This window comes from Cygnus atratus, chromosome 3 (assembly GCF_013377495.2).
Source record: "Cygnus atratus isolate AKBS03 ecotype Queensland, Australia chromosome 3, CAtr_DNAZoo_HiC_assembly, whole genome shotgun sequence".
In the NCBI taxonomy this organism is placed as follows: Eukaryota; Metazoa; Chordata; class Aves; order Anseriformes; family Anatidae; genus Cygnus; species Cygnus atratus.
In genome coordinates this window covers 43,829,609-43,840,030 of record NC_066364.1, presented here as the reverse complement: position 1 = coordinate 43,840,030, position 10,422 = coordinate 43,829,609, and the positions used below count along the sequence as shown (strand labels likewise).

General features: G+C 60.4%; 1 protein-coding gene across 1 annotated transcript; it reads right to left on the bottom strand.

Annotated features, from left to right (window-relative positions):
* Positions 1–1,216: 1,216 nt before the first annotated feature.
* On the bottom strand, positions 1,217–7,304 carry PRDM13 (PR/SET domain 13). Its single transcript, XM_035561761.1, has 4 exons — positions 7,164–7,304; positions 5,560–5,691; positions 5,341–5,461; positions 1,217–2,715 (listed from the first exon to the last, which is right to left on the bottom strand). Exons 1-4 carry the CDS (start codon positions 7,302–7,304, stop codon positions 1,217–1,219), a joined length of 1,893 nt encoding a protein of 630 aa, XP_035417654.1.
* Positions 7,305–10,422: the final 3,118 nt, after the last annotated feature.

Below are 10,422 nucleotides of genomic sequence, written 5' to 3'. Positions count from 1 at the left end.
GACTGGGGTGGCAGAGCTGCGTGGCTGCCCCGCCAAGCTCCACAGCACCTCACCGTTTTGCGTGGGGACCTGGGGGACTTTCCAGGGGAAAGAGGTTATTTTTCCGAGTTTTTTTCAGTTGAACGTACTTTAGGATTTCCATTCCAAGGAAAACACAAGGTGGTGTTTCCCTCAGACAGTTGCACTTGCAGCGGTCCTGCCGGGGAGCACTTGCAGCAGGAGCAGGTTTGCAGAACAGGAACAGATAAAGCAAAGCCCAGCCTCTCACGTCCCTGCACTGGCCCTGCTCAGAAACTAATGTTTTCCGAAAATCGTCAGCATACGAATTGGGTTTTATTTGCTCGTTTTTTTTTCCCGAGCGAGAGGAAGAAAACACAGAGAAAATACTCAGGGGCAAGCACTTTAAAGCGTGATCCAAAGGCACTGCACACAGCAGGATCTGAGCTCTACGTGGAAAAGCAAGCTCTTGCTAACAGCACCCAGCGAACCACTATGCAAACGGTAGTTTGTCAGTAACTTTATTTTTTTAAAAAAAAAATCGCATGACAAACTGGGACCAAGACCAAAATACTGTATCCACTGTACATCATTCATTAGAAAACAAACATACACCACATTTGTATTCTACCAAACAGCGAGTGTGTTTCCTTTAAAATGATATAGTGCGTGCTTTTAGACTCATGCTTTTCAATATTTATGTTACATTTGTTACTCAAATATTATCTGTTATAAATAATTGCAACTCGATCAAATGGTGCACCTGCTTGTTACCGTACCCGAACTTCCTCGGGGCTTTTTTTTTTTTCTCCTCTTTTCCGAAAAGCTGTCGGCATCGCTTTATTAGGACCGAGCAAACACCTCTGGGGTGTCCAACAAAGCGCACGGATGCCAGAAGCTCTCGCAGAGCCGGGGCTGGCGCGGAGCCCCCCAGCTCGGGCCGCTAGGAGAGAGGAGAGCACATAGCAAAGAGTCGCTTCCAGAAGGCACAGGTTCCTCGACACGCCATACGAGCATACGAGGGGCGCCGCCCGGGCCCCCCTCCCGGCCCCGGGACGGTGTCCGACGGGACGGGACGGGATGGGTCGGGACGGGACGGGTCGGGCGCTCCCCGTCGCTGCCCCGCTGCCACCGGGGGGCTCGGGGCCCGTCTCCCCCCGCCACCCCCGGGACTCCCTCCCCCGGGACGGCCCCGTGGGGGCCGGGGGCTCAGTGGGGCTCACTGCTGCCGGTGCCCGCCGCCGCTCTCGGGGTCGCTCTGGTCGTCGGTGAAGCAGACGTCGACGTCGCTGTCGTTGTCAGTCTTTTGCTCCGGCTCGGGGTGAGCGTAGCCAGAGTCACTCTTGTCCTCGGCCGCCTTGCCGAGGCTCTGCCCCGGGTGCCGGGACTTGACGTGCCGCTCGAGGTCGCGGCGCCGCACCAGCACCTTGCCGCAGTACTCGCAGCGGTAGGGCGTGTTGCCCTCGGCGTGCAGGCGGATGTGCTTGTTGAGGTTGCTGGGGTCCCCGAAGGGCCGCAGGCACACCTTGCACTTGAGCGGCTTGTAGCCCGTGTGAGTCCGCATGTGGATCTTGAGCCCGTACTTGCGGGAGTACAGCTTGCCGCAGTACAGGCACAGGTGCCCGCTTTTGGGCTTCCCGACGGCGCCCCCCGCCGCGCCCCCCGGCAGCGCCTCCAGCCGCCCTCGCCCCTTCTCGGCCGCCAGCTCGGAGAGCTGCTGCGTGTGCATGGCGATCTCCCGGTCGATGCCGGCCAGCGAGCCCAGCTCGGCGGCGTGCAGCCCGGCCGCCGGCCCCCCGAAGTACGACACGGCCTCGGGGTACTTGAGCAGCCCGCCGAGGTGCAGCTTGAGCGGGTAGTAGGGCGCGGCGGCTCCGTACAGCAGCTCCCCGTTGTAGACGGTCAGCGGCATCACCGGCAGCCCGCACTCGCCCGCGTACGCCTTCAGCCCGTCGAAGGGCGGCGGCAGGGCGAAGCGCTCCAGCGCGCCGCCGGGCAGCGCCGGGTAGCGGCCGGGGGGCAGGGCCGCGGCGGCGGGCAGCCCCCGCTCCACCTGCCGGAAAGCCGACGCCTCGTCCAGCGGCGAGAGCAGCGGCAGGGCCCGCAGCCCCCCGCCGCCGCACGGCAGCCCCACGGCCGCCCCCACCGAGGCCGCCGGGGGAGGCCCGGCCTCGCACTTGGGCGGCGCCTCGACGGCGGCGCGCCCCGCCTTCAGCCCCCCCAGCAGCTTGGAGAAGCCCAGGGCGGCGGCGGCGGCGGCGGCGCCCCGCGCCTCGTCCCGCAGCGGCCCGGCGGGGCGGAAAGCCGAGCGGGCCCCGGGGCACAGCGCCAGCCCGGGACCCCCCCCCAGCCCCGGCAGCGGGCCCGGGCCGCGGGCCGCGCCCAGGCTCATGTCCAGGGCGCGCTCCTGCTCCTCCTTGCCCGCCCCCCGACGGGGCGGCCCCGGCTTGGCCGGAGGCGGCGGGGAGGCGGCGGCCTCCCGCTTGAGGGCGTCCCGCGGGCCGCAGCCGGGGAGAGCCGGGCCCCGGGGGGCCGCGGCCGGCAGCTCGGCGGCCGCCTTGGCCGAGAGGCCGAAGGAGGCGGCGGCGGGCCGGCCGTGGTCGTGGTGGAGGAAGGGCCGGCCGTGGCTCAGCGCGCAGTGGAAGTGGACGTGGGCCTTGAGGCTGTTGGGGTACTTGAAGGTCCTCCAGCAGTACCAACAGATGTACCGCTCCTCCCCTGCGGAGGCAAGCGGAGCGGACCGTCAGCGGCACCCCGCAACCCCGCAACCCCCGCCCCGCACGGCCCCGGCCCCGGCCCGGGGGGAGCAGCTGCTGCCGCGGGTCGTCTGTCGGGGGGCCCATCTGTTGGCGTTTGCACAAGAGGTAGCGTATGTCAGGGAGTCGGCTGCGCCGAACAAAGGCCAACGTAATGATCGTGAGCCCCTCATTAGGCGCCGAGACAATATCCGATATGGATGGGCCATATGTAATCGTTCCCTTGCAGAGGACAATGCCCTTTGTGCCCTCAGCACTGCGCCAGGCGGAACCGAGCTCGGTGGCCGCGGCCGGGCCCGGTGCCGGGGAGCCGCGGGTCCCGTCCGGCACGGAGCTGCCCGGGAGCGGCACCGGGGGGCGGCCGGCACCGGGCGGGGGCTCGCTGCGGGGCCGGGTGCCTCGCTCGCTGCCTCTCCTCTGTCGTTTCTTCCTGTCGTTTCTAGTTTCGGTCGTTTCTTTCTGTCGTTTCTGTCGTTTCTTTCTTCTTTTTTTCTTTCCCTCTTTCTTTCTTTCTGACATTCTTTCTGACATTTCTTTTTCTTTCTTACTTTCTTTCCTTCTTTCTGTCATTTCTTTCTTCCATACGTTTCTTTCTTCTTTCTTTCTTTCTTTCTCTCTCTCTTTCTCTCTCTCTCTCTTCTCTCTCTTTCCTTCTTTCTCTCTCTTTCTCCTTCCTTCCTTCCTTCTCTCTCTCTCTCTTCCACCTTTCACTTTCCCCTTTTCTCCTTTTCCCACTTCTCTATTCCCCTCTATATCTATTTTTCCCTCTCTGTCCCTCTCCCTCCCTCATCCCAGTCCCTAAACCACCCAAGCACACATTCCCAACGCCATCTCGGTCCCTAAAAGCTGTTGCCCGCCTCGCATGTCACCACCTGGTGCTCGCCCCTGCCGTGCCGCCCCAACCCGACGGACGGGAGGACAGACGCCGAGCCAGACCGAGGGACAGCTCCGGACACGAGGGCTTCGCGGGGTCCCCGGGCGAGCGCCAAGGGCACGGCCACCGGGGGTCCTGGGGGACAGGCGGGGACAGCCTGGAATGACACCGGGCTTTTTGTCTCCGGTGTCCCCGCCGCCGGGCACAGCTGTCCCTCGCTGCTCCGTGCCGTGGGAGCCGTGTAGGCAGCCTGCAGGTAGCGGGGGGCTGAGGTTGGCTCGGGCCGGGCGGGGAGGAGGCGCCAGCTGGAGGCTGAGCCGCGGCACCGATGCCGCTGCCTTGGCGCTGCGAAGCGGGGAGGCGGCCCCGGAGAGACCCCTGGCTGTGCGCATCCGTCCGCTGTCCCCAGCCCGGGGCAGGAAAAATGCAAACAAACGAAAAAAAATGGAAAAAAAATAGATAAAAAAATAAAAATAGAAAAAAAAAAGAAAAAAATAGAAAAAATAAAAGAAAAGCACCTTTGTCGTTGTGTTAAAATCAATTCGAACACGTTTGTTCAAGATTTCAAGGGGTTCTGATTTTGTTTTTTTAAATCGGAATTTCTTCCCCTCGATTTCTTCCAGCGTGCCGTCCTTCCAGCTGTGTTTGGGCATTTCCATGCACCTGTTCCGAGCCGTGCTGCTTGCTCTGGAGCCGGCGGGGCCGCAGACCGGGGCCGGTTTGCAGTTTACCGGCGCCTGTCCGCCGGCAGGACGATGCCGCCCGCAGGGTGCCCCTGGCAGGCCGGAGCTGCGCTGCCCTCGTTCCCCCGAGCCCGGCTGCGACCCTCCTCAGCCCCAGGGCTCTCGATAGAGGGAGCAGAACGGTGGCCACGAGTTTCTTCTCCACCTCCGGCTTCAGCACAAGGAGGGACGTGGGCTCTTGCGCATCGCAGGTGTCCCACGGGAAGCCAGCTGTCCCCTCCCGGAGCTTCAGCATCATCCTCCGGTGCCCTCCGGGCCGGATCCCGATGACCCCCGCAAAGCTCAGCCGGGGGGCGAGGTGGGCTCAGACCCTCTCCGGCTCCGACGGGGATCGCGGATGAGCACGGGAAGCCCCCGGTGCCCACCGCCGGGCGAGCCCAACAGAGGAGCATCGAAGTTTTTCGTTTTCTTTCCCCCCTTTTCATCTGTCGCCGCGTTATCGTTTCTTTAACATCGTAAAGGCGACGGTGTAATTCCAGCTGAGAAGCAGCTCGCGGATTGAAACAAGCGAGCCGAGACGGATGTCCTCCCAGCCTGATATCCTCGGGCGTGTTTACTTGAGTTTAATTTGACGCCGACTTTATTTTTACCCTAATTGACTCAAGCTGGCCAGTACCCGTTCTGACCTGCCTGTGTGAATCTGCCCACGTTATAACTTGGGATTGTGTGTCTGAAGCTCTGACCGAGGAACCCACGAGGGGAAAGCGGAATTTTCAAAACCCACAAAAACAATTCTCCGTCTCGCACAACAACGCTAGCGTTGTTTGATAAAATTCCGTTTCTCAACCAAAAGATCATTAAATTGGGCCGATGCCGGAGCGGCTCAAGGGACGGGGACCCTTCCATACGCTACCACGTCCAAACATCGCCCTTTAAAAAGAACCAGGCAGCGCCTTGTTTTAACGGGTGGCAGGCACACGGGGGTGAAAACGCGGCGGGGGGGGGGGACCCAGTGTCGCGACAGTAGTACCTTTCTCGTCGTGCGTCGGGGTGGCCGTGACGGGGATGTCGAACCACTGAGCCAGAGGGTTGGAGTACCAGACGGTGAGCTCCTCTCCCGGCTGGACATCGCGCAAAGCCCGGTAGAAAATCTGGGGGGGGGAGAAAGGACACTTCTTCAGGAGCCTCGAGAGGGGACGCGGGGGGAGGAGAGCGGTGCCAGGCCGGCCCGGAGCCGCGAGGGGGGTACCTGTCCTCCTGGCAGATCCGAAATAGCCTCCAGTGTCTGCTCTTGGGCGTTTCGGGCGGCCCGGATTAACCCTATCCACTCCAGAGCTGAGCTCCCGGCTTCATCCACTAATTCCCCTCTCACCATCCGCACCTGGAAGACAGGCGGCACCGGCTGTCATTTCCACGCGAGGCGAGGAGAAAAGAAAGCAAAAAAAAATAAAAAAATAAAAGCTGCCCGAGCCCCTGCCCTCCTGCCCGGCCGGCCTGCCCCCTCCACCCGGGGGCTGCCCCCGTCGGGGGGCACCGATTTTCCGCCGCTTCACCCCCCCGTGCTCGCCCACCCGTGGGCAGCGCCTTGCTGGAGACCTGGGGAACACCCCAAAGCACCTTGCCGCTGCGTTAAATGCCCGGTAAGGTGCTGGTAGCCGAATTTTTGGAAGGGTTTGTGCGGCTCCGGGTCGGTTGCGAAATGCACGGCTCGTCGGGAGCCGGGGCCCGGAGGGGGAAAAGGGCGAGGGGAGAGGATCCTGCTTAGCTACGAAGTCCCTGCAGACCCATACTTCATAATCTGCTTACCCATACAAAGAGAAAATGAAGTGCCCATTCGCTGAATGACCGTGCAATAAAAGTCATTGGAACAAAGCGGTCTAAAGCGAGAAACCGAGGGAGCCAGATGAGAAATAAATTTGAGTGGGCTGGCAGAGCGTTTAAAAACAATTAAAGGGCATTAAAAATCCGAGCGGAACGCGCGAGCCGCGGCTGCCCGGGGGGTGGAAGAGGGGCTCGGCTGGCCGCTGGCCCCCGCAGCCTCCTGGATGCCTGCTGGACGGGGCGAGCGTCCTCCAAAGCCTCCTCCTCGCTCCTTCGGATGCGGTCCGAGCCCGGAGCCGGGGGCTGCCGGTGTCACCCCCTCCAGCCCCAGCTGCGAGGGTTATCGGGGAGCAGCGCCCGCAGGAGGGGGGCCCAGAGCCCAGCCTGGAAATAAATCTGTCCGTCTGCCGCTCGGGCACGAACCGGGCAGGGGATGCGACAGCCCCGACAGCCGCTGCCGCCGGAGCTCCGGGAGCAAACCGTGACAAATCCTGGCCCGTGCGGCCGGCAGGGCGGCGGGGGGGCCGTCCCCGGCAGGCTGTCCCCGCGGGGAGGGATGGGGACAGTGCCCCGGAGAGCGGAGCCCCCCGGTACGGGGGCGGACGGGGGCTGCGAAGGAGAGCGGCGGCGGGAGCAGCGCCCTCGGGCACCGGGCACCGGGCACCGGCAACCGGGCACCAGGCACCGGGCACCGGCAACCGCGAACCGGGCACGGGCAGCGGGCACCGGCGGCCCCCGAGCGTCCCCCCAAGTCGCTGTCCAAGGCACGGGGGTGCGCTCCTCCGGGAGAGCCAGCCGGGCTAACGGGGCCCCGTCGCCGGCAAGCGGGGGAGAGGCTTTTGGTGGCTCGCCAAAGCGGCAAGGAGAAATCTCGGGACGCTCTAGGAAGGCGCCCCTGTCTCGTCCTGGCTCACTCTGGCAAGGGAGGATCGAAGAGGGAGGGGGACAGGCAGCCTCTTCTCCCAAGCCGGCTTCCCCTGAGTCAACGGAAAAGCAAGGTCCAGCGCTGCAGCGGAGACCGTAGGAAAATACCTTTTTTTTGGGTCCTGGCTCCCTGCGGTCTGACAGGTACTTGCCCAGTTTGAAGATGCCCGGCACGGGACCCAGGCGCAGCCCGGCGGGGATGCAGCTCTCCGCGCTCACGCTGATGGCCGGAGCCCTGCTCGTTTGCATCGCTGCCTCTGGGTGCGAGCGGTCGGGAACCCAAACTGCTTAAGGGGGCCGGAGTGACAGAGCCAGGCGGCGAGGAGGGTGAGCACAGGAGTATCTCCGCCCGCAGAGTGACGCGGCCGGGCGCGCACGGCGGCTTTTCAATGGGCGCAGGAGGGGTACCCCGTGGCAGGGGGATGCTCTGGGGCGCAGAGTTTGGTGAGAGAGTTGGGCTCCTCGAGCAGCTGCAGAGTCCCATCCGAGAGGGTCACATGGAGCCTTTCCCTAACCCTCCTGCATAATCAAGCGCTGTGAATGGCCGGCAAACAATGGGCCAGGCGACCTTCCCATTCCTAAAAATCCAATTTGTCAAGGGCAAAGAAAAGGCGCTGGTGAATCAAAGGTCTGGAGGGACCATTAATCCTCAGCATGGGGTATTGTCCCCGAGACAGTTACGATATTTTAAGTGACAAATCCACTGTATAATTTCTCCATAAATTTTGCTTCCTTTTATTGTTCCTCGACAAACCAGTTTTGGAAAATAAGTGACTATTTTAAGTCTACTTGGCTGAGCCTTTGAGGTTTAATATACTTCAAAGATTTTTAATTCTCTTCCCTTGGCTTTATTGTAAAGGAGATTAAACAAAGAGATGGGGAATGTTTTGAGGACTTGTTAACTTCTATTGATTCCTGGCGTGTGCCATACAGAAATTGGGCAGGTACTTGATGGGAAAACACCAGAAAATACCTACACTTTTTTTTTTTTTTTTTTTTTTTTTTTTAGGAACGACCATATTACCATTTCAGTGGCTTGGTTTCAGGCCAGTAATCTATTTAGAAGGGCTTTGATCCTGAAGGAGGACGAACAGCGCAAAATATCAGCCGCTGTAGTAAAACACACACCGCCGCATCTGCGAGCTGCGGGTAAGCTGTGTAAGTCGTGCCGTTAGGAAACAGATCCGCGAGGAAATAGAGACATAACAGCCACCAGGAGACAGATACACGGCCAGCAGACATCGCAGATGCCCAGCGAACGGCGTGCTCCCGGGCTCCTTGTTTAATGCATCCACAGGTTCCTCTTCCACGTTAAAGCACCGGCATCGCTTGCTGGGGTCAAACCTAACCAAAAGCGCCCGTAAGTGCAGCCGGAACGAAGGGGTTCGAGCGGAGCCTGCAAGCTTCCTTTTCATCGAAATATTTTAATTAAGATTACACGCAGCGCTAGGACTAAGTTAGATCACGACTCAGGACGGGTGAACGTCCCAAGGATTTTCCGGGAGCTGAAAGGAAAGGTGAGCGACCCTGGTTAGGTTTGGGCACATGCAGCCACCGGAGGTGCCGGTTACACCAAAGAATATAGGAACAAATCAGATTTTCCACTTTCTCTTTTATAACCCTGCCTAGTTCCTGGTAGCTAACTCTCTCTGCCCTACACCTTATCAGTCCCCAAAAAGAAGCATTAGGAACCTTTTCTCTCTTCTCGCCAAGGAAGTCCCGCATACTGATTTGATCCATCGCTTTCAAAAGCTGCTGCGAATACGGAGCTTTTTCTCCTGCGCTTTTTCTAATAGTCAGACCTAATAAATTTCAAAGCAAAGGAAAAAAAAAAAAGCAAAAAAAAAAAAGCTACGCTTAGAGGTGTATCTTACGGCAGGTGCTATAGGTAACTGCGCCGGCTCTCCTCGGTAACTCCACTCCCTGCAGGACCCACCTGGGCGCGTTGCCTCCGATGTGACCGCCCGTGCGGGCTGTCCCCGGCTCTGCTGGCCGCGGTCACGAGTGTCACGGCCAGAGCAGAGGCCACGGCCCCACGCGGCTGTGCACGAGGGACCACAGCGATTTCGAGCCCACGGCTTCGCGGGGGGAAAGGGGAAAAGGTCGGCCCGAAGGGGCGCCGAGAGAGGTGGGGTTTGTCCGACGGGACGGGGCGGGTGGGGTGGGATGGGATGGGATGGGATGGGATGGGATGGGGTGGGGTGGAGTGGGGTGGGATGGGATGGGATGGGATGGGATGGGATGGGATGGGATGGGGTGGGGTGGGGTGGGGTGGGGTGCGGTAGGGTGGGGTGGGGTGCGGTGGGATGGGATGGGATGGGTTGGGATGGGATGGGATGGGATGGGATGGGTTGGGAAGGGATGGGAAGAAGCAAGACGGGACGGAAGGGGATGGAAAGGGACAGGGTTGGCCGGGCGAGGCGGGATGGGATTGGGATGGGATGGGTTAGGATGGGATAGGATGGGAATAAGCAAGGCGGGACGGGACAGGTTAGGAAGAAGCGGGATGGTACACTACCGAAGGGACGGGACGCTACGGGACGGGACGGGACGGGACGGGACGGGACGGGAGGGGACCGGACAGGAGGACACTGCCGCCGGCCGGCACTAACTCAGCGCAGGCCGTGGGCGCATTTTTAATAGCGCTACATATGCGCCCGCACGAGATAAATGTCGCGGCTGTCCCCAGCAGCATTAATGATTATCGATCGCGGCTCGCCGGGGCGCAATTGTAGGGCCCGTCCCGGGGCTGCGGTGATTTCTTTTTCACTTCGGCAGGGATGGGAAGGGGGGGAGAGGATGTGGGGAACTGAAGATGACCCCTTTGATCAGCGGCGTGAATGGGGAGAAAAGGATAAACAAGAAGTCGAGGCAATAAATTTAAGCCATGAACATGTCCCTGTAACCTCTGGCCCAGCGACTTTAGGATGAGCCCCGGGTTGAATTCCGAGAGCCGCAGAGGTAGAGAGAGGGCTTTCAAGACGCCCAAGGTACCCTACTGCTCCGCTTCGGGAGCCGCTCCGTCCGAGGCCTTAATGAGTCAAAAAGCGTGAACGACACGCGAACAATTTTATCAATAGGACCATGTAAAGGCCGACTGTGAGGAAAGTTATTTATTAATATAGCCAATTGTGGCTGGTTCCCATCCACTCAGAAAAGAAAAGCCCTTGCTCTGGAAGCATTCACACCAGTTTCTCCGATTTTTATTCTGTCCTGTGGCTCAAAGTTGAAGTTCCCCAAGTGAAATAAATTGTCCACAAAAGAGGAAAGGAACCACATTTTCTTTTATTTTTCCTTCCCTAAAAAGGAAGGGTGAAACCGATCTAATGTGCCCACTGGAGCAAGATGCAGCGTGAAAGGCCGGGTG

What these genes read in the sequence shown, in the direction of transcription:
- PRDM13 (XM_035561761.1), bottom strand. Translation starts at nt 7,304, where the DNA reads ATGCAAACGAGCAGGGCTCCGGCCATCAGCGTGAGCGCGGAGAGCTGC. An exon ending in CGGATCTGCCAGGAGGACAG is followed by an intron (nt 5,462 to 5,559) that starts GTACCCCCCTCG and finishes TCCCCCCCCCAG; the next exon opens with ATTTTCTACCGGGCTTTGCG. An exon ending in CCCGACGCACGACGAGAAAG is followed by an intron (nt 2,716 to 5,340) that starts GTACTACTGTCG and finishes TTGCCTCCGCAG; the next exon opens with GGGAGGAGCGGTACATCTGT.